The sequence below is a fragment of the Lissotriton vulgaris genome, chromosome 9 (genome assembly GCF_964263255.1).
Source record: "Lissotriton vulgaris chromosome 9, aLisVul1.2, whole genome shotgun sequence".
Taxonomy (NCBI): domain Eukaryota; kingdom Metazoa; phylum Chordata; class Amphibia; order Caudata; family Salamandridae; genus Lissotriton; species Lissotriton vulgaris.
Window position 1 is genome coordinate 547,363,242 of NC_141697.1, and position 26,990 is coordinate 547,390,231.

At 46.2% G+C, this 26,990-nt stretch overlaps 1 protein-coding gene across 9 annotated transcripts in view; it reads left to right on the forward strand.

Annotated features, from left to right (window-relative positions):
- The window catches only part of DPF2 (double PHD fingers 2), a 384,345-nt gene that overhangs the window by 242,042 nt on the left and 115,313 nt on the right, over nucleotides 1-26,990 (forward strand). For 5 of the 9 annotated variants that reach the window (XM_086938040.1, XM_086938045.1, XM_086938043.1 and 2 more), the window contains one exon: nucleotides 2,398-2,439. The exons of the other annotated variants lie outside the window; for them this stretch is intronic. In XM_086938040.1, the coding sequence (XP_086794166.1) occupies nucleotides 2,398-2,439 (42 nt within the window). The remainder of the gene's footprint in view (nucleotides 1-2,397; nucleotides 2,440-26,990) is intronic. 9 annotated transcript variants of the gene reach the window in all.

Below are 26,990 nucleotides of genomic sequence, written 5' to 3' on the forward strand. Positions count from 1 at the left end.
GTGTGAGTACCAGAAGATGGGGTGACTAATCTTCTACTACCATGGAAATCTGCTTAAATTCTGAAGGTAATGCGACACACTCTTCTTAATGCATAATGAAAAATGCTTCATTTCAAGACCATCTCTACAGGTAATTGGCCTAATTCAGAAACATTTTGCTTGGAGAATTTTCCTGGTGAAGGCATTTGTATCTACCTGGGTTGTGACTTGTAGGAAAAGGGCAACTCGCTAGATTCCTACAGTTAGTGTCCCACTATATCGGACAGCAAAAGAATAGGTGCTTTTATGTGGACCATTACCAAGGGAGTTAAATTGCTTCAAATAACTGATAGTGGATAGTCCTGCATATAGTGATAGTTCCACAAGGCAGATTGATGCATTTTTGTATTCCAACAAACCTAATGGTGTAGAATTATAGACTAGAGAGCATAAGTCTAAGTCCACATTATATCCTAGTCCGTCTCACACACATTACACAAGGTAAGACAGCTGGGGCTGCCTTTTTCAGTACCTTAGTGTACATCATTGAATGTTGAATCTGTGTGTCAGTTATGATTTTGAGAGATTCAGTTGATGAGCAAGGGAGTATCTGGATCGATGAATGGACTATTGAGCTCATAGATTGATTAATCACTCGTACACTCTTATCCAGGTAGTTATCCATTCATGCAGGCATTAATATGTGCACTCATCAACTAATATTTTAATCCATGTGTTTCTTAATCCATGTGCTTATGTGTTTATTTTTCTAGTCACTTATTCAGTATTACATTCACCCTCTCATCCAAACTTTCTGCCTCCATATTTTGTGACTCTCTATTGGCTAATCTAACTTGTTTTAACATCTATAGTGTAGTCAGATATATCTCAGTGATAACAAGTGCTACATTTATATCAAGAGTATACTGTGCAAATCTAATCATGGCAGCCTCAATAATTAATATGCCCACTAATTAATTTGGATCCACTTTGTTTTTGAGTACTTATCCACTAACAGGTCAACTTCAAAGGATTCATACCATTCACAGTAGCAGGTTATGAAGGACGCATACAGGGATTAATAGTTGCTCAGCATAATTTATTTTTGTATTTCTCTCATCTCCCCTGATATAAGCAAGCAAAATCAGTCAACTTTAAAATCAGAATCTGGAAAAAGGGGTTTGTACTTAACACAGTATTAGGCAAGGCATCAGAATGGTAAGACTTTGAGCGTCACTGAGTTCAGGCAGACATGAGATACAATCCCTTGGTGGTACATTTTGTGCAACAACCTGAGGTTGGTGTGTAAAACCCTTAGTCTTGTTGAGCACACACTGTTGGCATGTAATCTTAAAGCTGCTGACTTCATGGTGTGTCAAGTGAGACTGCAAATTTAGGCAACTTGTAACCTACAATGGTATTAAGGGTACTCTGATCAATATGAAGTTCGCAAAAAAGCTCATATGCGACTAAAGCACTAACAGCAAGCTGCTGGTTAAGCAAGAAGCTTGTTTCAGCAGTTCAGCACAGAGCATTGTGAGTTAGCTGGAACATTTTAGGCAGAATTATAAGGAAGTTGAGCATTTATATCAGTGTTGTGGTCTAAAACTATGAATAAATGCTTGAACAGGCAACTACCAGTAGTAAGCTAATTGTCTCAGATGAATAATTGCATAGAGAAAAGATCATTAGTGACTCTTTGTACAGGAGGAGAGGGAGCACATGGGTCCTGTAGAAAGAATTACAGGTAAGTCATTTATATTTTCTTCTGATAAAAATTGGAATTTGCCTAGATAAGTATGTTCCACCTTGAAAGGTAGATTAAGAAAGAAAAACAATGTTCCTTGTGGTATTGATGCAGTTGATTAATTTGCAACATCAGAGATGTTAAAGGGTCGCACGGTATGCTTATCTTCAATGGCAAGTGCATAGGTATCCTCTTTGGGTGTTGTATCGTACAGATTGGTCTATACTGATACGTAAATCATATTACCAGTGATCATTTAGTTTCATTAATATGTTTGGCCTATTCCAAGTACCTCTGGGCCTGTTGGTCAGGCTCTGTATACAGTTTGTCATCTAAAAAAGTGGGGGAGTTGGACCTTGTGCATGACTGTTCAGAAACAAATTGAGACAACATGTTTTAAAAGGTTTTATGAAGTTTTGGTCAGTGTTCGCAAAGCAATAAATTGAAAGGCCTTTACAGTAAATGTTTCCAAATCTGCCAGTAAAATGTTGGCTCTCAAACTTTACTTGAGTGTACACCTGCTTTTCTGTGAGATTTTCCAAATAAAAACTACTTACCTGCAGCGTTTCCTTTTTCCTCTAAGTAAGTCAGCGCTCCTTTACTTACCATACGTGTGATCTGTACACTTGTGTTCGCCTTTTTTTTCTCACTCTTCTCTTTCTCTGTTTCAGATAGTAACAAACAAAAGCATACCTCGAAAACTTCTGAGCGAGGTAGTCCGCTCTGCTGTGCGCTTCATTCCCTCCTCCAGGCTTACTCTGTGGCTACTCTGAGGTGTTAGTTTCAGAATGCCTTCAAAGGGGTTATTTGGGTCTACATTTAACCCAAACAAGCCTGATTTTCTTGCCAATTCTCTTCCCTGTGTATGTTTTTGTTCTATTCCATGATCCTTAATGCCTCTTCTTTTTGTTTACATATTACTTCTCTTAAACTCTTTCTTTGTGCCACTGGTCTCCTTTCTGTCACAATTGTCCTACTATTCATGTGCTTTATTAATCATTTAATTTCCACCTGTTCCCCAATTGTCCCTACCAAATATGTTATCACTCTCTTTCCACAGTCTAATTTTAATCTTTCTTTTGTTCTTTTTTTTTCTTTGTCAATTGCATCCTCGTCCCCATTATTGTGCACCTCACTGTTTCTGTTTTCTTTCTCATTGTTTTCCTTCACTCATTCATATCTCCTTTGTTCTCTTCATGTTAGATCTCTTTGCATGTAGTCTTGTCATTGCTCTAACCCTCTGACTTTATAATCCGGTTTCATTATCTTGAACTAGTTTTCTACTTTTTCGTCTTTAATAGACATGCTGGTGCCGCTGTCTTTAATAGACATCCTGGAGTTTGTCTAATGGCAAATCCACCTTTAACAGATAGTTCTTTCTTCACCAGCACATGTTGTGCGAGCAGCCAATTTTCTTTTAATATGTCTAGGTCTTTCAATAGCAATTTCAACGATAGAGGACTCATTTTTAACCTAAGTTTGTTATTCTAAAAGTAGGGGAAAACAGACTTTGCGAGCATGATTTGTTTTCAAAAGACATTCATCAGCTTGGGCCCTTAGGCTTGTTGATTGCAATTCAAGGTGAAAAATTTGAGAAAACTGATTTACTGAAATTAAGTCATCAGAACTGTTTTCTCCAGGTTTATTTTTTGCTTAATCCACATATAGCTTTATGATCATTCTTAAGGTCTTACATCACCTATACCTGCAATGGACGATATCCTAGAATTGTTTGTCCTTTACCTTTTAGGAAGGCTGACTCTTCTTTCTTCTCGAGTGTACTAAATTCATATTTTGCTTTGTGACTACTTCACAATGACTAAGAGACTGAACGTGCAGAGTGCTCAGTTGACTTCATGTTGGCAACAGGCCAAAACATTTGGCCACCTTGTCTCTGATTAGGGCACACCTGGCATGACTTCCTTCAGCTAGGTATGCCGCTATGTGAAGCTTGATCACTTTCTGCAGGTAGGGTTTGAGCCCTGCAGAGAGGTATGATGGTTGTTGAATGCCTGCATATTAGATGTGTCTTAAGAACTTATTTGAAGGATTGAAGACTGGGATATCCCTCAATGAAAAAGTCAGTTGTTTTCCAGAACCTATTGTAGCTTTTGAGTGGGTTATATTTTGTGTACTGGTTCTCACACGTGTTCCACGCTTCTTCCTTAGAAGGCTTGGTGGCCAGTGATTAAGAGTTTAACTTGTATTTCCAGAAGTCTGCAAAAGGTAAAGTTTGTTTTTAGATTGGGTTTCCGTGATCTGACTATAAGTTAAGTCAAAGTGATCCCTTGAAGTGTTTTGGTCTATTCCTTTTCCATCTCTGCATATACTACAAGAAAAAAAACATAGTTTATAAGAAGGAGAACAGAAGTGAGCTCAGAGTGATATTTCTTCAGTGATTGTACCTGAACCCAGTTAGTCCTCATAACCACTGTGAACTACAATTTCAGTGATTATTAAACTGGTGTTAGTGAAAGAAGGTAGCCTTGTGTAATAGAAGGGATTGCTCAGGCGTGTAATGGAAAGAAATAGCCTTATTTTGATGCGAAGAAATGTCTCTTCATATCATGGTAAAGTAGTAAAGTGATCAGCCATCACATTCAGTAAGAGATAACTATTCAACAGGTGATCACACAGCTATCCATCTCATTGAAAAGTATATCCACCTTTGCCCATAAGGGATAGCCATCATCCTTGTGGATGGATGTAAAGCCATTCTTTTCCAGAATTAATTTGTTATTTAATGGAAAGGAGATTGTTGACCTTGTGTAAGGTTATTAACTGTCCACCTAAGGGAAGAGGATGACATGCTAAATCCTCTATTGGATTTAGACTACACAAAACACTTGAGATCCGATGATTCCAATAGAACATACTTAATTTGTTAAATGGATGTTAATTGTATGTATTTGTTTATAGTGAGTCTAAAATTAGTGTTATATGTTTTTTAATTGGTTATCCTGAAAACTAGATCTCTTATGGGTTTCAATAGTATCTATGGGCCACCCCTTGAAAGGGATCAGCCAGTTCCAACTGTCAAACTCCTAGAAGGGAGAGAAAGGTGTTACTTGTTAAAGAATGGGTACAGGCCTGCTCGGTGCAGGAGACTCAATGAAACCTCACTTGATGCAGATGATCACAGTTTCTCCTGAATAATGATAAGTCAGCCTATCATTGCTATAACGTTTTTTTAAAGAACTAATGTGTTGGAATGGGCTAATTGATCTTACTTTGCATTTTTATTTAGCGCAGCTTACTGCAAAAGTGTTAGTGTGCGTTATATAAGCAGGGAGATGTGTGGCCTTCCTTACAAAGAACAAGCTTGTAAAACAGTAACATTTAATGTAGTTTAAAAAGGTTAACAGTTTGTGGACTTTATAATGGACAGAAGTAAGTCATAAAAGGCTATAAATGAGTGGAAGGAAAGTCACCAGATATGCATAGAAAGTTGTGCCAATAGTTAATCCAGATAGTGTTCATTTAAACGTGCATTATTTATTTTTTATGAATAAAAGAAGAGATCCTTAAAGTTTCCAAATTAGCTGGTTTAGAGTTCAAGTTCAAAGGGGTCGATCCAGAGAATAATAATGCAGAGGATTTTTGATATTATAATTTGTTGGTTTCCAGTTTTGGTTGTCTAGGCTTCCCAGATTTTTGTGGCCTTCATAGATTTTGAGATAAATGTAGATAATCTGGATCTTGGTGTATTTTTTTTAATACAGATTGTTGTTTTATCTGCTAATAACGTTTTTCTCTTTTCGCACCCAATTTGGTGACCTTCCATATCTTTTTTGTGTTTAATGTAATAAGTGCTTTGAGTCTTTGTTATATTGCTCAGCTAATATTACAATGTTTCCTCTTGTTTCTCTTGCTCTGTGTTAAAGTGAAATCAAGTGTAAAGTATATTTAAAAGTGAGTATTCTTCTCTTGCCCGCAAAATTATTTTTTTCTGAATTAGTAGTACTTGCAATCCTGCACTTATTTCAGCATAGTGATTGAAAACATCTTTATTTATTCCCCCTGGACTACCAGCAAGTCAGCTTTCATTTTGTGGATACTGACAGACCATTATTTTGCGAGGCATTCTCTTAAAGACATCTTGGTAAACAAGGGCATTCAGTGCGAAAGATGGGAAGCAATAATATCAATATTAGGTAGACGTTTGAGTAATTGGCTATTTAAGTGAGGCATTGATTTTTCTGTTTTAATTTTTTATTTGGAAAGGAGACCTTATTGTCCAGTCTTTGGAACAGGGCATCTTCCTTGCTGACAATTAGACTGTGTGGATACCTTAATGGCCGATAGTCCTTTATCAGTAGAACAGTTCAGTTACTCCAGTAAATGAGGTTTGCACCTCAAAAGTATTTGCATGAAAAGGCTTCTAGCTGTTGATCTTCATTGTGAGACAGTGATGCTTTTTTGTTAACTTTTTTGGCAATACCAATGGCTGTTGATTTAAGTACGTTAGAGATTGCATTTGAATGTGGTTTATCTTTATTTTATTTGCTTAAATGTACAATTAGCAGGTCAGTTTGCTCACCTTTATTGATAACATTTATGAACTTTAGAGCTACACAGTACCTCTTAGTCTCTGTTGTGACCACAAGTTATCCCATGTATTATACAGGAAAAGGATTTACAGTTAACTTCTGGGCATCAGCATTTTCTTCCAGTGCTTCTGTACTATCCAAGGAGCTGCCCGAGTTAGTTGACCCCAGCTTGATCATGTAAAATGTGATTCTCAAAGATGCACCACTTGGGTGGGTGCGAGGGGGCAGGCTTGGTGTCCACCGTGATGGCCGCACTGTAGAGGAGCTCTGGCTGTGACCTCCATTAAACTAAAATATCCGTAAAAAACTCAGCTCCTGCTCGTGAACGCAAGGTACTGAAGACAGAAGACACACCTGCGACACAGGGAAGCGTGATCGTTCCCCTCCTGCCTGCCTAAGGAGGACAATTGGGACTTGGGAGCCGAGTCGGGCCGGGAGCTGAGAGGACCTGTGAGAGCCGCAGTGCGTGGCCTGAGAGGCAAGGAACGCCCTTTCGGGGAGGTCTGCTGCAGCCCAGGGCAATAGACCTGCTACCTGATTGTCCTGGTGCTGGGGCCGACCCTCTACAGCCTCGGCGGCCAGAGAAGCCAGAGGCGGTAAGGAGGACAGACAGTGCCGGTGTACAGGGCAGTTGCTAACCTGGACCAGGGAGGGGCGAGGGCCTACGGCTTGGGAGGTTGCGGAGAAGTGATCCGGCCTGCCGCGAATCAATCAATCAATCAATCAAAGCATTTATATAGCGCGCTACTCACCCGGAGGGTCTCAAGGCGCTTTGGGAGGGGGGGTCTGCTACTGCTCGAACAGCCAGGTCTTGAGCTGCTTCCTGAAGGCGAGGTGGTCTTGGGTCAGGCGGAGGTGGGTCGGGAGGGAGTTCCAAGTCTTGGCGGCCAAGTGGGAGAAGGATCTTCCTCCTGTTGTGGCTCTTCGGATGCGGGGGACGGCGGCGAGGGCGTGGCTGGTCGATCGGAGGTGGCGTGTGGGAGCGTAGAAGTTGAGGCGGCTGTTGAGGTAACTTGGGCCTTGGTTGTGTAGTGCTTTGTGTGCGTGGGTGAGGAGACAGAAGGTGATTCTCTTGTTGACCGGGAGCCAGTGCAGGTCCCTCAGGTGTCTGGAGATGTGGCTGTGTCTGGGGATGTCGAGGATGAGTCTCGCTGAGGCGTTCTGGATACGCTGGAGTCTCTTCTGGAGCTTGGCGGTAGTTCCGGCGTAGAGGGCGTTGCCGTAGTCCAGTCGGCTGGTAACGAGGGCTTGGGTGACCGTCTTCCTGGTCTCGGTAGGGATCCACCGGAAGATCTTACGTAGCATGCGCAGGGTGTTGAAACAAGACGAGGAGACGGCGTTGACTTGTCTGTTCATGGAGAGGGAGGAGTCCAGGATGAAGCCCAGGTTGCGTGCGCGGTCTGTCGGTTTGGGTGCGGCGCCCAGGGCGGGGGGCCACCAGGAGGCGTCCCAGGCGGAGGGTGAGGGGCCCAGGATGAGGACTTCCGTCTTGTCTGAGTTCAGTTTCAGGCGGCTGGTCATCATCCACTCGGCTACGTGTTTCATCCCTTCATGTAGGTTGGCTCTGGCGGTGGCGGGGTCGTTGGTCAGGGAGAGGATCAGCTGTGTGTCGTCGGCGTAGGAGATGATGCTGAGGTTGTGTTGGCGTGCGATGGCCGCAAGGGGGCTCATGTAGACATTGAAGAGGGTGGGGCTGAGCGAGGAGCCTTGAGGGACGCCGCAGATGACTTCCGTGGCTTCTGATCTGAATGGTGGTAGGCGGACTCTCTGTGTCCTTCCAGCGAGGAAGGAGATGATCCACTCCAGTGCCTTCTCCTGGATTCCGACGTTGCTGAGGCGCTGCACTAGGGTGCGGTGGCAGACAGTGTCGAATGCCGCGGAGAGGTCTAGGAGGATGAGGGCCGCTGTTTCTCCGTTGTCAAGCAGGGCTCGGATGTCATCGGTGGCGGCGATGAGGGCGGTCTCGGTGCTGTGGTTGGCCCTGAAGCCCGACTGAGAGGGGTCGAGGGATCCGTTTGTCTCGAGGAAGGCGGCCAGCTGCTTGTTGACTGTCTTCTCGATGACTTTGGCTGGAAACGGGAGGAGCGAGATGGGGCGGTAGTTCTTGAGTTCGGTGGGGTCCGCTGTTGGTTTCTTTAGTAGAGCGCTGACTTCGGCGTGCTTCCAGCTCTCAGGGAAGGTGGCGTGTCGAAGGAGATGTTGATGATGTCCCGCAGGTGGGGTGCGATGACAGCGTTGGCCTTGTTGAAGACGTGGTGAGGGCAGGGGTCGGTTGGCGATCCGGAGTGGATGGAGCTCATCGTGCGGATGGTGTCTTCGGTGCTGATTGGGGTCCAGGCGCTGAGGGTGGTGGTAGGAGGCGTTGGTGCGGTCGTGGGGAGCGTTGGTTGTGTGCTGAAGCTGTTGTGTATGTCAGCGATCTTGTTGTGGAAGTAGGAGGCGAGGGAGTTGCAGAGGTCTTGTGATGGGGTGATGTCGTTGCTTCCGGCGTTGGGGTTGGAGAGCTCTTTCACGATGTTGAAGAGTTCCTTGCTGTTGTGTGCGTTGTTGTCCAGTCGTTCCTTGAATGCTGTTTTCTTGGTGGCGCGAATCAGTTGATGGTGCTTTCGGGTGGCGAGCTTGAGGGTGGTCATGTTGTCTGGTGCTGGGTCTCTTCTCCAGGCTTTCTCGAGGGCTCTGCAGTTCTTCTTGGAACTCTTGAGTTCGTCGGTGAATCATGGGGCCTTCTTGCTGCCGGGTCTGCTGGGCGGGGTCCTCAGCGGGGCGAGGTCGTCTGCGCAGCTGATGATCCACTTCGTGAGGTTGTCGGCGGCCTGGCTGGGGTTCGCAGAGCTGGCGGGAGGGTGCTGGCTCAGGGATGCGGTGAGCTGGTCGGCCGTGATCTTGTTCCAGCTTCTTCGTGCAATCTGTTGCTGGTGGTGGTGGATCGTGGTCCTTCTGAAGCTGAAGTGTACGCAGCTGTGGTCCGTCCAGTGGAGTCCGGTGGCGTGGCTGAGGGTGATGTCTTTGCTGGATGAGAAGACGGCGTCGAGTGTGTGTCCGGCGAGGTGGGTGGGGGTGGTCACCAGCTGCTTGAGTCCGAGGTTGGCGAGGTTGTCCAGCAGGGTGGTGGTGTTGCGGTCGTTGTTGTTCTCCAGGTGGAAGTTGAGGTCCCTGAGGAGGATGTAGTCAGCTGAGGGGAGGGCGTGCGGGCTGATGAAGTCAGCGATGTCTTCGCTGAATTGTGTGCGTGGTCCCGGGGGTCTGTAGATGAGGGTGCCTCTGAGGGTGGTCTTGGGGTCGGTGTTGATCTGGAAGTGCAGGTGTTCGGCGGTTGTGAGGGTGCGGATGGTGTTCCTGTGGATGATGGCGATGCCTCCTCGGGTCTGGTTGGTGCGGTCTCTCCGGGTGATCTTGTAGCCCTCCGGGATGGCGATGGCGATGTCGGGTGCTGAGGAGGCTTTCATCCATGTTTCCGTGAGGAAGGCAACGTCTGGAGATGTGGTGTCGAGGAGGTTCCAGAGTTCGACGGCGTGTCTGTGGACAGAGCGGGTGTTGAGCAGGATGCACTTCAGGTGGCTGCTGCTGGTGCTTGGCTTGGTGGGTGTTGGTGTAGTGCAGGTCCGGATGCAGGTGAACTTGCAGGAGTGGCAGCTGAAAGGTCCGTGGGTGCGTCTCGGCGTGGCTCGGTAGCATCCCGAGACTCAGCAGGTGTTGAGTGCGTTGAGGGTGGCGGCTTCGTACGTCCGGCTGGTGGGCTGGGGTCCGCCGGGGCCAGGGGTTCGGGCGCTGGGCGCGGTCCAGGCGTGGACGGGCGCAGACGGGCTTACCTTTGGCGCGCTTAGGGCGCGCCCGCTGCGCGTCAACGTTGCGCGTTTGCCACTCCGCCATAAGTGGAGAGTGGGGGGGCGGAGCGTGGGAGGAGCAGCTGGGAGGCGGGAGCGGGGCGGCGAATGGGAGGGCGACACAGGGGAGTTGGCGGGGCCGCAGGGGGGCAGCGGCGGGGAGGTGGCAGGAAAACGCGGCGGGGGCTGGCCTCGGCAAGGGGGGGACAGGGGACAACGGCGGGTGAAAGGCGGGAAAAGCTGGCAAGGTCGGGACAAAAACACGGGCAGAAAAGCAGGAAACAGACGGTGACACGGCGGAGTTAGGTAGCAGGGGGAAGGAGCAGGCAGCGCAGGCGGGGCACAATCAGAAGCGGCGGCCGGGGACCAGGGGCACCGCTGCAGGCAGCGGCCGCACACGCCTGGGACCAGGGGCACAGCAGACGGGCAGTGGCGGCACTAGGCAGCAGCGGGGGCACACTTGACGCACACCTGGAGGAGTGAGCTCGGTGCGTGGGGTGACCGGCCCAGAGGGTCAGTGGTCACTGCTCACCACCGGCCCTCCTCCACCCTATAAGGTCCAGTGGGTGGGAGGAGCAGCGAAGGATCAAAAGCATAGGGGAGCCCGGACCTATGGGGAGCCACACTGGTTGCTTGAGATGCCCGGCCCGACAGCGGCCCCACAAGTCTGACACATGGCTGAGGAGCAGGGGCCTATGAAGAGTAGACAGCTAGGGAGCTGGTGGTGTAACTGAAACGCAGCTGTGCTAGTAAATAATTGAAGTATCAGCCTTCTCTATCTTAAATGCCGAATCAAGTAATTGATTGAATGGGAGTAGGGAGCCATGCAGATTTGGACTACTACGGAAGACTTCCGTCTTTCTAGAGGCAAGAAACATTGCCTCTGCTCGTCTATTATAACAAGCCTTTTTAGCTCACCTGCTACCAGGAGTGACTATCTATTATACTTTGCCCCAAACTGATCATTTCTCTGCATTTGGACACTAACTCGAGCCTTGAGAAAGTCGTATAAACGACGAAACAGGCATCAGCTGTTTGCTTCATGGCTTTTTGCTTCATCTATGTGTCAACAGTTTGAAACCTGACCCACCTGTGCTATTCAGTTTGTTGCTCTTACTGTTCATTTCTGGAATTAACTGACTAAGTTAGTCATTTGGAACTATTTTATGTGCTGTGCTCTGTTGTGTTGAATTGTCAAGGCAGGAAGAACAAGTTCAGCACTTCACAAAATAACACACTGTCATGGAGATCTCCACTACGACAATGCTACGGTGCATTTCTTTCGTGATTTTACGTTCCAGGTATATCACCAATGCTGGAGTTTAGGCAGTGAAGAGAGAGTTGCGAATCAGAGAACTTAAGTGCATGATGCTATACCCGGTGAGACTTGGAGTTGTAGTTGACGGGAAATCATGGCTCTTTAAAACACCGGAGGAGGCCTGGTAGTGGCTGGCAGGCTCGCCCGTGGTGGATCGCTGGTCGCCACGAGATTCTCGGAAGGGACGAACTCACGATTGCAGGAGAGAGGACAGCGCAGGAGGCACAAAACACCCAGCTGGAGATGGAACCCAAGAAAAGAAATAAATACAGGACACGAACGGACTAAATGGTCTTCTAATGCCCAAGCGCATGGGACCCTGTGAGGACATTGATGATGGACCCAGAATGTATCCTTTACTGCTTGAGGCATCACATGTGGCATGGCTGATCCTTCGGTGGGGGTGGAACTGGCCACGTTGGGAACGAGCAAGGGGAACAAACAATCCGCCGTAAAGGGTAAAAGATTTATATCAGTGGGCTGTGTGGGCGGAACTGGCTCACCCTAGAATACCCTATGTTAGTAGACGACAGGCACTATGCTATTTGCGGAGGTGGGCGGTTTTAGACTCATTGTGCAGGGTAGCAGGGAGGGGGGAGTTTGATGTTGGGATTACTCTAGTCATGTTTGTCCTTGTTTTGCTATTAATTATCAAACTTTGGGCCAGATGTACGACCGTTTTTCATGCGCAAACGGGTTTGCAAACCCGTTTGCGCAGGCAAAAACAGCATGGGCCATGTACAAAGCCTATTTAGCGAAACACAATTCAAAATAGGTTTTGCGACTCGCTGTTAGGAAGGGGAGTTACCTTCCTAATAGCGGACGCAAGCCCATGTATGAATGTGCAAAGAGGGTGGTGATGCACTCGCAAAAGGGAAGGGGTCCCGGGAGACCCCTTTCCATTTGCAAAAACAGAGGGAAATAATTTTTAAGGGAAGGCAGTGGTCCCAGGGACCACTACCTGCCCTTAAAAAATTAAACACATTTTTTTTTTTTTTTTTTAATGCATCTCGTTTTCCTTGAAGGAAAACGGTCTGCATTAAAAAAAAAACAACTGCTTCATTTAAAAGCAGTCCCAGACATGGTGGTCTGCTGAGCCCAGTAGGCCACCGTCCACCGTACCTGGGAGTGCCTGCCATTCCCAATGGGGTCGCAAATTGCGAGAGGCTCATTAAAATTCATGAGCCTCTCAATGTGCGACCCCATAGGGAATTGCAAACATGTGAAACATGCTGTTGTACATCCACAATAGCGCCTCGCAAATTGCAGTGCGCCATTGTTTTGACTCAGGGAGAGTAGACGTACAGGGAACAGACTTTTGCATTGACATGGAGGGGAGGGGACCCTCTCGTCACTTGCTACAAGGGATCGCACTTAGATGGGGCTCCGCTACTTCAGGAACCACATCATAACCACTCGACATTGAGGGATCAAGTGAAACACACTCAATGGAAGCCTGCAGGGGGGCCATTTTGCAGGCATGGCATAGAACTTCAATGGCCTGGGCAACAAAATCAAGTATACAATAGACCTACCATATCTACAGAAACACGCCCCAGACATAGTTCTCCTGTAGGAAACTCACTTGAAGGGTAATCACTACAAAGCTTCAGATAGATATGGGTATACACTCCTTACTCATGTAGATTCCACAACGTGCTCCATGGCGAGTGGACATATTGGCAAAAACATCTACTCCATACTTTCCTAGTCAGACATGGTGTAACCATCTCGGCAGATATGTTGCGCTGACAGGCTTGTGAGAGGGAATGACATAAACCTCTGCTCAACCTATGGAAGCAACCAATAAACCCAAAACTCTGTTCAATAAAGTCAAGGAACTTGCGGGCGTGCAAACCACAGCCACTGCTCCCCCACTCAACACACAACAATGTCAAGATTTGGCCGGTTTCTTTACGGACAAAATTGACAAGATAATTAGAGATATAAACAGCAACAACAATGATCCCTCCCCACAGGCTGACCATGCCCCCACTATTGAGAATACCCTGGAATCTTGGCCTCCCATCACGGTCAACACGCTGAAGACCATCTTTAAGACCATTAAATCCGGCTCCCCTCGGGACCCAATTCCCATTAAAGTAATTAAACAGCTGGATGACCCCTCTCTGGAAGTTATCGTCGACACCCTTAACTCTTCTTTAGAACTTTCCACAGTTCCGGCCCTCTGGAAACACGCCATGATAACCCCACTGCTAAAAAAGCCCACAGCAAATCCGGAAATATTAGCAAATTACAGACCTATATCCCTGCTCCCTGTCTTTTCTAAACTTTTAGAGAGACACGTCCACTCGGTCGTATCCAATTTTGCTGAAAATAACTCTCTCCTTCATCCATCTCAATCGGGTTTCCGTGCTGGCTTCTCGACAGAAACAACTCTACTGGGAGTCACCGAAAACATCCGGAAACTCCTTGACGATGGTCAAACAGTCGCGCTCATTCTTCTAGACTTGAGCGCGGCCTTTGACACCATATCCCATGAAAAACTCATTACGGCGTTAAAAACTAATGGTATCCGTGGCAGGGCACTCAAATGGATCAGGTCCTTCCTGACACAACGGACGTTCCAAATCACATCCTCCTCGGCATGCTCCGAAAGGTTTAAAGCCCCACACGGAGTACCCCAGGGATCTATTCTTAGTCCCTTGTTTTTTAACCTATATCTCAGACCCCTGGCTGACCTAGCGGACAGATCTGGACTCACTCTCATGACCTACGCCGATGACTCTCAGATCATCTTCTCCTTATCTGAATCTAATCCCTCATCCCCGTCTCTCCTCAAACTAGGGCTTCAAAATATTTTCAGCTGGATGACAAGAAATCAACTAAAGCTAAATGGAGAAAAAACAGAGATCCTTCTTCTTGGGAATCAACGCGATCTTTGGAACCCCTCCCACTGGCCTAACCAGATGGGAAATTTCCCCACCCCAGTTACCCAAGTACGTCATCTGGGAGTCATCATGGATAGCTCCCTCTCCATGAAACAACAGGCCAGCAAAGTCGTCGGCCTAGGCCCTACTATCATCAAATGGCTGAGGAAAACCCTTTGGATGCTGCCCACTTCCACCCAGAAAACCGTAGTCAATGCCCTCATAACATCGCAGCTTGACTACGGAAACATACTTTACCTTGGCTCCAACAAAGCTGTAGTTCGGCGGCTGCAGCTTGTCCAAAACTCAGCTATTGGAATACTGTGCAGAATTCCCAAAACTTCCGGAGTCTCGAGCTACCGTCGTGAGCTTCATTGGCTCAGGGTAGAAAACAGAATTAGATTTAAAGCCCTGAACTACATGTTCAGAATCATTACAGGTACTGCACCCAAATATCTCTTAGCTCTAGCCCATCCCTACACTCCCAAGCGCAACCTTCGATCACAATCAGCTGCCAACTTCTGTGTACCAAGGTTCAAACTTGCAAGAATGGGAGGCAGATCCTTTGCCCACTTAGGACCTTCCCTTTGGAACGCACTTCCTCCTTATATTCGCAAAGAGGAAAACCATGCCAGGTTCAGAAAGAACATCAAGACCTGGTTGTTCGAACAACAATAACTTGAGCAAACCTGAAATCCCCTGCTACCTCTTTGCTGTGTCTCGGCGCCGGGAAACCCTTTTTGGGTAGCTGTTGCGCCTTACAAGTTTAAAATATAAAATAATAATAAATAAAACAACCTACATACCGACAAGGCTCCATACCGATGCACTACCGGCACTGAGTGGACTTTTACTGGAGATGCCACAGGGCATGCTAGTGATAGGGGAGACATGAATGTGGTCATGGATCCAGAGAGAAACAGAGTATTGGGTAACTGCTTTGATGCAGGTTCAGAGTCTATAAGGGCATTTTTGCAGCCAGTGGGACTGATGGATTTGTAGTGAGTCCACAACCGTACGCAAAGACAATACACATACTACTCTGCTGCACATAGCAGCTACTCTCGACTAGATTATATCCTCACAAATACTCAGGTCTGTTCCGCTATGCTACACACAAAGTACGTGGTATCTCAGATCTTTCCCCAGTGGAGGCACAGCTGTGGGGTCCCCTGAAAGACACTACCCTTCCCCCTAGAATAGATAACTGGTAATTTAAAGTCAAATCATTCGTTCAAAAGATCAAGGAGCGGACAGATCAATATTTCCAAGAAAAAGAGGGGACAGTTGAGTAAACATGTTTTTATGGGAAGTTTTTTAGACGGTTATACAAGCACACAGTCAGACCTTGATAGGAGGAAGGTGGAAGGAACAGAGATTGAAATATGAAAACCTTGAAAGGGAGATAGGTCGACTGGAAGCCAGAGTACTCCATGATGAGATACCAGACTTTCCCCTAAGTCACCAAATCTGCCTTAAATACCAAGAAATTCGAGATTTTGCTGAAAATAAAGCCTGTACGCAAGCAAGAGTGACACAGAGATGGCTAGATGACTTAGGGTCCCGCATCGCCGGCAGTGCCCCAACGTGAAGGAAGCAGTTCCCGCTCCCGGAGGAGCCCTGCACCACTCGCCTGAACGAAGCACGGGACTCCATTGCCCAGGAGCCCGTGCGAGACCTGCAAAGCGCGGAGGCACGCCCACCCGCCCACCGGTGCACAAAACACCTCGCCGGACCCGCTGGCGCGGGTCCCGCATTGCCGGCAGTGCCTCAACGTGAAGGAAGCAGTTCCCGCTCCCGGAGGAGCCCTGCACCACTCGCCTGAACGTCGCACGGGACTCCATTGCCCAGGAGCCCGTGCGAGACCTGCAAAGCGCGGAGGCACGCCCACCGGTGCACAAAACACCTCGCCGGACCCGCTGGCGCGGGTCCCGCATCGCCGGCAGTGCCTCAACGTGAAGGAAGCAGTTCCCGCTCCCGGAGGAGCCCCGCACCACTCGCCTGAATGTCGCACGGGACTCCATTGCCCAGGAGCCCGTGCGAGACCTGCAAAGCGCGGAGGCACGCACACCCGCCCACCGGTGCACAAAACACCTCGCCGGACCCGCTGGCGCGGGTCCTGCATCGCCAGCAGTGCCTCAACGTGAAGGAAGCAGTTCCCGCTCCCGGAGGAGCCCCGCACCACTCGCCTGAACGTCGCACGGGACTCCATAGCCCAGGAGTCCGTGCAAGACCTGCAAAGCGCGGAGGCACACCCACCCGCCCACCGGTGCACAAAACACCTCGCCGGCATGGCCTCAACGTGAAGGAACCAGTTCCCGCTCCCGGAGGAGACCCGCACCACTCGCATGAACATCGCACGGGACTCCATTGCCCAGGAGCCCGTGCTAGACCTGCAAAGCGCGGAGACACGCACACCCGCCCACCGGTGCACAAAACAACGTCAGCTTGACGCAGCGCGGGACCAACGCCGGACGAAGCCCGGACAAAGGGTGGACAGTCTGTGACAGTCCGGGACAGGCAGGGACTGGGCTGGGCCAAGTCCCTTGGATCTACAATTAAGGTACTTTGTGATTCGCTTGCCATTGACAGTTCGGTCTAGTGATCCGGAGTCATGGGGAAACGGAAACCGACAGAAGACTCTGGTGATTCAGTAGGCGGAGTGCCAAAGGGTGGGAAAAAAGCCAAAAAATTTAAAACTAAGCAATTGGCTAAACGGATGACCAACGCAGGAGCCAACTGTGTCATAGATCGAATAGACAATGATACAAGATTGTGGGGACATACTGACCCAACCTCCCAAAATTGTTGAGAAACCTGATGAGGGGACTACGAAAACAGGGTCTGGTCTGCACAAAAGGCAGGAAAAGGGGGCGGTGATAATTCCTGACATGTTTTTGGGTAAATCTGTAATGGGGACAGGGGCTAACACTGTATCAAACGTTGAAAATGAGTCATGTGTAGAACAATCGAACCCACCCACAGAATCCGATGCTAGTGTTGTGGACTTAGAACCCTTATTTAGCAGCAACAGGTTCTCTGTTTTGTCACAGATAGGGAGTGAGGACTCAGTAGGAGTCTTGTTGACGCCCTCCACTATTGAAAATCCCATATCTGTGTCTGGGCATATCGATGTACCGATGTCCCCCGAGCACACAACCAATCCCCTGTGGGTAATTATTAAACAACTGTGTGGTTTGGTAGAGACATTGCAAGTTAAAGTCGATCTCCTGACTGTTATAGTTAATACCCAAAAAGATTTTTCTGGACAAGGCACACCTAACCCTATAAAAGCTCGAATGACAGGCCCAGCGAATAATAGCACGGCTGGAAGGAAGACCTACGTTCCACCTGCCCCCTTGCCAGTTACTCCACCAATACCCAGTTTGTTGGCAAGGAAAGAAAGGGGGAATACCCAACCGATAGGCAATCCGCATGCAAAGGGGAAAAGTTTGATAAACTCGCCCAAAAGCGTGCCCACAAAACCTAATGTTATACAAGGGGATAGAAACAGAAAGGGTGAGAACAAAAAGGAAAGTTGTCAGCAAGAACTAAGATCGAGTTCCCTCAAATCATTTAGTCTCCACCGTAATGATCACCTTAATCACACACAGGCTGTTTATATGGTGAATGTTCCTAAAATACCCATGGGACGAGACCATGAGACTCCGGATTCCTTAACGAATAAGACAATCCATTGGATTAGGTATATCAGGGGGTGTAGGTCTGTTATCAGGGAGGACATTCTAAAAACCACAATAATTACATCTCCCGGCGACACCTATGATTGCATTGAGGTAGTCCTAAAAAACCTGAAGATAGCAGAGGGCTTGTTAGCCCTGGAGTACAGAACCTGTTCCCCAGATTACTCCCGGATACAAATGAGATCACAACCCTATCAGGAAGGATACTGACTAGAGAAATGACTGAGAGGCGTATAGGTATGGCCTGTTCTGGTTTGGACAGTAACGATTGACTCCAGATCCAGAATGGAGAAGCACCACCTAGGGAGACATGTAGTGAAGAGGCCCTAAATCATGCACTAACTGTAATGGACCCCACTTTCTCTACTATAGAACCCCCGCTCTTAGGGTTGCTAACTGTACAGAATAAAGTATCAGACACCACCCAGGATATTAACAAATCTATAAATCCCCCTGTTCCCACTGGGTCACTTCTTTCCTGGAACATCGCTGGACTGAGAACGAAAATGGACTCCCCAGAGTGGGCTTCTTTTATCAGCCGGCATGATATATGTCTATTCCAGGAAACTTGGGCTCTGGAGCAGTTGCATTTCCCGGGGTACTTAAATTATGGAATCCTAGCAGAAAAGAAAGGGAAAGGTCGACCGTCAGGCGGCCTGGCGATCTGGATTAAACAAGATCTTGCTTTAACGGTTAAGGTAATTCCTACTAAGCACAGGGATCTTCAGGCCCACTTGCTGGAGTTTGCGAAGCGCGACCCTATTTATATATACAATGTATATGCCAGAAGTACCGGGGGAAAGAACTCGGAAATTCTAACACTTCTGGAGGAACACCTAGAAAATAACCCTCTCCACACTAACAATATTATTATAGGAGGAGATTTTAATGTAACTTTTGAACCTCTCCTGAATGACAATTGGGACCTTTCAGACGAAGAAGATAGGGCATGGGGGGTCCCTAAATTGGATTTAGTACCCATCAAAAGATGGACGCAAATTGCTATTCAACTTAACTCTCTCTGCCTAAACAAAGAAGTCAGATCTGCCAACGGTAGAACACCGGGTGATAAAAGTGGGGCTAATACATATAAGACTGGCCCCCGGCAGAGTAGAATAGATTATATTCTTGTTAGCCTGAGCCTGTGGAGGTATCCGCAGGATATGCAAATTATAGATAGAGTAGAGAGTGATCATAATCCTCTATCGGCCAAAATATCTTATTGGGAATCATCAGTTGCTTCAAAAAGGGCGACTGACGCCGTTACTCCAGTGGACGTCGTTATCACTAATGATGTGCGTCACGTCCGCTGGACTAAAGTCGCAGTCAACCAGGAGAACGTAGATTTTATAGCTGGTAAGCTTACTCAGGCAACAAATGATCTGAATGGGGCAGTGATTGAGGAGCGCTCAACTACTGGAAATGAAAGTGCAACCGGGATACATGAGGCTTTCTTTAAGGACCTACGAACAGTGTTTGTCAAGCCTTCCCAAAAAAGTGGTTCTTGTAATCAACTCTCTCCACGCTGGTATTCAGCAGACTGTAGGCAGGCTCGCTTGGAGTTAGGTAGAGCCCTTAAAAATGGCTCGAGTTTAAATGTCCGTGTAGCTAGGGCAGCGTATAAATCGGCCATTTTCAAATCCAAGCGTTTGTGGGATGAGCAGAGGTGGGCAGACTTGCAGGAACCTGGACATCATAAAGATCCACGAAAGTTCTGGAACACCTACAGGAGGGGTGTGGATAGTAACTCTGATAAACCACAGAACTGGGTCCCGCAGGATAAATGGGTATCCCATTTCAAACCTTAGTTTGCGATGGCAGCAGGGCAAGATTCCTCTGTTAAGGTGTCTTTCACACCCTTTTTGGAGGATCCATTTACCCCGGGGGACGTTCAGCTGGCATTGGATAACGTTGTTCCTGGTAGAGCGCCAGGAATCGACGGCATCCCAGCTGATCTATTCCTACAAGATAGGGATTCTTGGGGACCATATATACTACTATTGGCAAATGCAGTGGCAAGGGGAGCACCGGTCCCTTATTCATGGAAAGGGGCCGAAATAATCCCAGTCTACAAGAAGGGGGACAAATCCCAGCCTGGAAATTATCGACCAATTAGTTTGATCAACACTACCCAGAAGATCATTGGTAGGCTTATTTTAAATAAGGTTCAGGTCTGGGAAAGGGAGCACAGCATTTTGTCTCACTTGCAGGCTGGCTTTAGAACTTGCGTTAGCACGGTCGATCAAGTTATGCATTTTACTATGCTATACTGGAAGACCGTCCTAATTGGCAAAGGCAGCCTCTATGCCACCTTTATAGATCTAAGGGCAGCATTTGATTTGGTCCCTCGCCAAACGCTATGGAAAGTACTCAATGAAATGGGAATGCCAGGGGAACTTTTGTCTCTAATAAGTAAGTTCCACCGGGAGAATTTTGCCCAGATTAGGTGGGGTAGTCCTGGCAATGTTACACCACAGTTCCCGGTAGAAACAGGTGTCTGCCAAGGATGTGTCCTGGCACCAACATTATTTTCTTTATATATAAATGATGTTGCAAAATTTTTAATTGATTCTAATGTTGATGCTCCTATTCTTGCTGGAGGCAAAATCCCTATATTAATGTTTGCAGACGATTGTCTTATAGTTTCAAAGACCCCCTAGCGGGCTACAGAAGGCTCTGACAATTTTCGAGGACTTCTGTGTTGCCCGTGGTTTGGAAGTTAATGTTCTTAAATCTAAGTACATGTCTTTTAATGCACCTAAAGCTAACAGGGGTACTGTACATATGAGTAGCGGCCCACTTGAGAAGGTACAGGCATTTAGCTATCTGGGTATCTGCATTCAACAGGACTTGTCCTAGAGGCAGCAGATTGATCTGGCCACCCTGAAGCATCGACAACTTTCAGGAGCTTTGACCATAGAGCATTCTAGGTCTTTGACTAGACCGATAAGTCCGGTATTAGCGGTTTACAATGGCAAGGTAGTTAGTTCTACTCTGTATGGTGTGGTAATGTGGGGAAATGGAAAGTTAAAGGGGATGACTGTCTCTGAAAATACATTTCTTAGAAAACTAATAAGGTTACCACAAAGCACCCCATTGAATCCTCTGTTTTATGACCTTGGTATAACACCAATAGCTCTAATCGCATCTCTGCGCCCAATACTATATTGGCGGCGAATCTGGACCACACCGGAACTCGAAACATACACCAGAGGGCTGTTGGATGTGATCAATAGTGACGGTTCCCGGAAAGTTAAATGGCTGGGACATATTCAAAATCTTTTGATTGAGTTAGGACTAGGTGAATTGTGGAAGGATCCATTGCACGCCAGGTTCCCACCGAAGAAGACACTTAAGACTTTGTACTGGAACTTGGTGGCTACAAAGGTTTTTAGTACTACTTCACAATCTCTTGTAGGTCTATTCTTAGAAATCAAAGATTGTCCCAAACTTGAGGAATTCTGGGATGTCATTACGAAGCCCCTTGACCATAAGCTCTACTTTCAAGTAAGAGTGGGAAGCCTACCTGTAAGGGCATTCTCTAATAGATGGACCAGTGGGGGCAAGGTGGCTTGTCCAGCTTGCTCAGATGTTCCTGAAACCATTGGCCACCTTCTGTTTGAGTGTCCAATGTATGCAGCGCCGAGACGAAAATGGCTAAAAACGATGTGTAGGTCATTGGGAAAGAGGAAAGGAATGATTGCAGTTAGACTTATTCGCACCAGTCCTAATATGTCTGTGTACATAGCCGTGGCGAAATTCTTAGGATGGGCATGGACGATTAGAGCCCGACTCCTGAAAGAATAACACATTACTTAATGTCGTAGGCTAAGCACCTCTGTTAAGAGTAATATTTTGCACATTTGCACTGTGTATGTAATGATTTTATCTATTTATTCATGAAATTTATAATCTGATTTTAAAATGGTTTTATTACTAAAAGTTTATACATGTACTTTTATATATGGAACATGCTTTTATGACAATTGTCGAATAAAGCTGAGTAGAACTATGACTTAGGGGACAAGACGAATAAAATGATAACCTGGCTGGAACAAAGATATAAGGAGAGAAACTGGGTCCTAGAAATCCATACTCCTGAAGGAAACACACATAAGACTATGAAGGTGATTGCAGAGGTGTTTGCCTGCTATTACAAAACTCTCTAGACTTCTACCTCAATGAGATCTGGGAACGACTGCACAGAGCTCCTACAGGATAACTCTCTCCTCATATTATCAGTTGATGACAGAAATGCACTGGACCAGGATTTAACAGCTGATGAAATGGAGGGAGCCATTCAAGACTTACAATCCGGTAAGTCCTCTGGCCCTAATGGCCTCCCGGTAGTACTCTACAATGGTGTGGCAGACAAAATCGCGCAACATATTCTCAACATGTTTTGGACGGCTAAGAAAGAGGGATGCCTGACCAAGGATCAGCGACTGGCCACTATCGAGGTCATACCCACACCGGAAAACCACCCAGAAGAATGTAGTGCTTATAGGCCCATATTGCTACTGAATTAAGAGGCCATGGTATTGGCAGAGGCCCTTGCGACCAGGCTTCGTACAGTGATGTCCTCTGTAGTCCACCCGGACCAATCGGATTTCACACCTCCAAAGAAGTACTGGAGTGAACCACAGACATCTGTACGGGTGCTGCATATGACCAGGACTCGTCAAAAGGGGAAGACTGCATTACTCTCTAGATGCACATATGGCCATTTGATAGCATTGAGTGTCCATACTTGTTCTCCGCCCTGGAGAAGCTGGGCTTTGGCCCGCGATTTTGTGGATAGGTCAAACTTCTATATCGTGACACATTGGCAAGGGTGAGTGTCAATGGGCTGGTATCCTACTCTTTCACACTACACAGGGGCACAAGGCAAGGGTGCCCGATGTCCCCGATGATGTACGCGCTGGCGATCGAGCCACTGACTGCTTGGGTTCGCCAAGACCCACTAATATCCGGCATCAGGGGTGCAGAGGACTGGGAAGAACGCATATCTTTATAAGCAGATGACATACTGTTGTACTCCCCTCAAACCTACCTTATGGTAGATAGATTGCTTCACATATTTGAGGTGTTTGGCAATTACTCCGGGTACCAGATTAACTCAGAAAAATTCCTCCTGTTCCCACTTTCGAGAGATGTCCGACTTAGACGGGCTAGGAACACACCTTTGATGGTAAATGACAAGTTTAAATATCTTGGCGTCCAGATATCGAGAATAGTCAATGATTTCCTGACTGACAACCTACTCCCACAAATCGAAAAGCCCCGAAGCGATGTAGCACACGGAAGGAAACTACCAGTATCCTTGATGGGCAGGGCTGTCCTTTTTAAAATTGATGTCCCTGCCTTTATTACTTTGTTCTTCAGAACACTCCATATAAAATACCACTGGACTTCTTCCAGAAGATGAACAGCACATTACGTAAACTCCTCTGGCATATGGGCAGCTCTCGGATTGCACTGCGCAAACTTCAAAAGGGAGTGTTTGAGGGGGGACTCGTGGTCCCAAATATGAGGAATATTATTGGGCAGCCCCGTTTTGTTCACAATCATTGATTGGGTGTTTGTGGACAAGGAAGAGCCCCTCTACCGGGTGGGTCAACCAGCAGTGGGTACTCACGGCGATCCGGCCGCACTATACTGTAATAAACAAGAAGGTCAGTTACCACTGGATACACAGACAGTGGGCCGTGTATGGCGTAAGGCCAATAGATTCTTGGGATGGGAGGGCAAACTGATGGAAAAAACCCTCTCAGGAACAACTACCTGCTTGGGGAGGTGGGGAAACTAAAGCAATTCCACAAATGGGGACTCCTGGGAATATAAAGTCTTAGCGAAAACTGGGGGAATCAGGCAGTGATTTTCTTTGACGACCTGAGAGCAGAATACCAGATGACAGATACAAAAAGATTTTGATACTTACAACTGGGATATGCGCTGCGCAGACATATACTTGAAGAACAACTGCTGGAATACTCGCCCTTGGAAGACATGCCACTGCTAGACCCTATGCCAGCCAAAGCCACCTTCCTAACGTATAGCAACCCCACGAATAACTCACCAGACCCCCTGGGAGACTTGAGGGAGGCGTGGGAAAACTACATGGGACGGCTCGAGGATGATGCCTGGGCCGAAGCGATTCAAGGTCCCAGAGAGGTAGCCATTCGGGCCCGCTTTCACCTTCTACAACTAAGAATCTTACTCAGATCCTATTCTTCTAGAATGCTTATGCTCTGGCTTGGAAGAAGCGACTCAAACAAGTGTGCCGGGGGCCTTAGAGAGCTCGGGTCGTTCTTGCAATTCTATGGGCCTGTCCCACTATTAAAAAATATTGGTGTGGGATGACGCAAGTTATGAACGTGGTCACAGACCTAGATGTCCCACTGGAGGCGCGGTGGAATATCTTGTATGTGACCGGGGTAGTGATATGGCCCAGGTACCATATGATTTGGATCATGGTGGCTGCTGTTGTAGCAAAAAGAAACATAGCCTTGGCCTGGCGAGCAAGACTGCCATTTACGGTAAAGGATTGGAAAATCGATCTAGACTAGTGCAGTAAATCAGAAAAAGGGGTGTACCAGAGTCAGGGTTGCCTGCTCAAGTGAAAAACGATTTGGGGTCTGTGGGAGGCCTACAAGGGGTACTGAACTTAAACCCTAAAGAAATTGTATATGTGTGTATGTGAAGGTTTCGACTGTTTGATAAGAAATGTGAACATGTCCAATATGTATGAAATCTAGTCTTGACCCGCCATTGGAGTTACTCTAATAATGGAAATGTACTGCAATTTTACGCACACAACCTCTGTCATAATACATTGTTGGAAATGTCCAAGTAGACTGAGCAAATGTTGACTAAAAAGCAGTTAAAAAAAAGATGCCCTACTATAGCATGGAGTCTCTAGACTTGGTTCTTTCTGCCTGAAATAAAGGATATAGTCCTCCAAATTCATATGTGTACTTGTAGACTTGGCTCTCAGTTTGTTAAAACTGATTTAGCTGGGCTTTTCATGTGATCATTTTAGTGCCACAAGACATATAAGGAAAGCATCATTTTAACTGGAAGTAACTTTTTGCCTTATCCTTTGTCATATTGAGTTTCATTTTATTAATTTTTATTTGTATTCGGTGAGGTTGATACTTAAGCTTAACACAGTTAAAGTTCACTTGTGTGTATTGTATTCCTGTGACTAGGATGGTGTGTTCTTTAGTTTATCTTCTTTCGAATGTTTCTAAAATATTTGAATCATTTACTCCTGATAGTGTTTAAACTTTGTCTTAGCAGTTCATTTGAAATCTCACTTTGTTTCATTTTGGTCACTGTCTTAGGTAATGGTTTACTTTTAAGACATGTGGCTTGCTTTAAAAAGTGAGGTGCATTCTTCCTTCATATGCTATTATTATTGATAAGGTATTGTTTCACATCAGCCCTATTTCAGATATTATGCTTCTTTTCATAATGGAACAAGACTGGAAAAACTCAGTGTCTTTTTGTATATATTGGTCAGAATAGTATCAGGGAATCTTTCACAATATGTATATGTACTGCATACTGTTGGATTGTTTAGTGTGTGCCTGACCTGGATTAATAGAAGAGCATGCTCCAACCGAAAGTATAGTTCTTCTCCTAATCTTAAGCTACATGCAGTTCTTCCTGGTGGTTACCCTTTCTGAGGTATCAGTGCATAACGTACCCAATCCCTGATGTAGGGAGTTATATTAGATTTGGTAGAAAAGACTCTAAGGTGTCTCATGTAAAGGCACTTCGTAATCCTACTACATCATTGTAAGTAAGAAAAGATACTGTTTTGACACAAACTCAAAATGAGGCAAATCAACATGAGAAAGTAGTAGGAATTAGGGATTTACTCATAAAATTGGCAGGAGTTCTTTGGGCAGATCGCAGTTAGATATCCCATCCCATCCATTTTAGAATGTTTTGACAACTGCCAAGAGCCTATCTGAGGCCAAACGTGATTGGAAAATTGCTGATGTTAAGTTGTTTTTCCACTGCCGTCTAGGGAGTGAAGGGTACAGTATGGTCGTGTAGCTTTTTTGCATTTTTTCCATTGTGAAATGAGTCTTTTGGCGAAAGACTAAGCCTAGCATCAGGAATGTATTTAGAGTAGTGGTATTAAAAAATACTCATCATCTTTTAAGAACGTATAGCAGGAAATTTCTCCTCCTAATGTTAATTGACAAAAATACCTTCACAGTAATGAATGCTAGTGTCTTGGAAAAATATGCAATACCAAGCACCATAAAATATCCTTAAGACTAATAGAGGCAGCCCTCTTGTGAGATCCTCTTGTGTAACTTCAGAACTTGAGAAGCATTTCACTTAAACCCTCAAAAAAGACTCTAGAGAACGTGGTTAATAGATCATAACATAGTGGTGATAGTTGTAATACTTTAATCATTGTTGAGGACTGCAGAAACACTGCCCCCTTTGAATAACTTCATATTTGTGCAGGATTTTTTGACTTTGAGTTTAATTAATCGCTCCGAGGATTGCATTTACTATGCTAGTTTCCTCTAAACTTGAGCAAACACAAGACATTAACTTTGCCCCTTATCCTGACTCTGTCATGTTAAGGCATGATCATTCACTTTTTGTGTTGTTAGTAACCTAATCTATAAAATAATTTGCTCTTCCCCATCTTCTCCCCCACCCAGTACTTCAACCCATCTCTGATGTAGGACTCTTTGATCCTCGTTTGGTCTAGCACAATTATTTATACTCTCTGACTTATCTTTGAGATTCTTGCCCCTTCAAATTGGCACATAGTTTGATTATCCTGCATCTTCAAGCAATACTTTGTCTATGTTTTCTGTCTGCGATCTTTGGATTTCTGCTTTAATCCTTGGCCTACAGCATGTCCTGATGCTGATGTGTCTTCTACATTAACGAGGGTCAAGCTATAATTCTGTGGGAGGTAAAACTGCTCTTCTGAAACCAA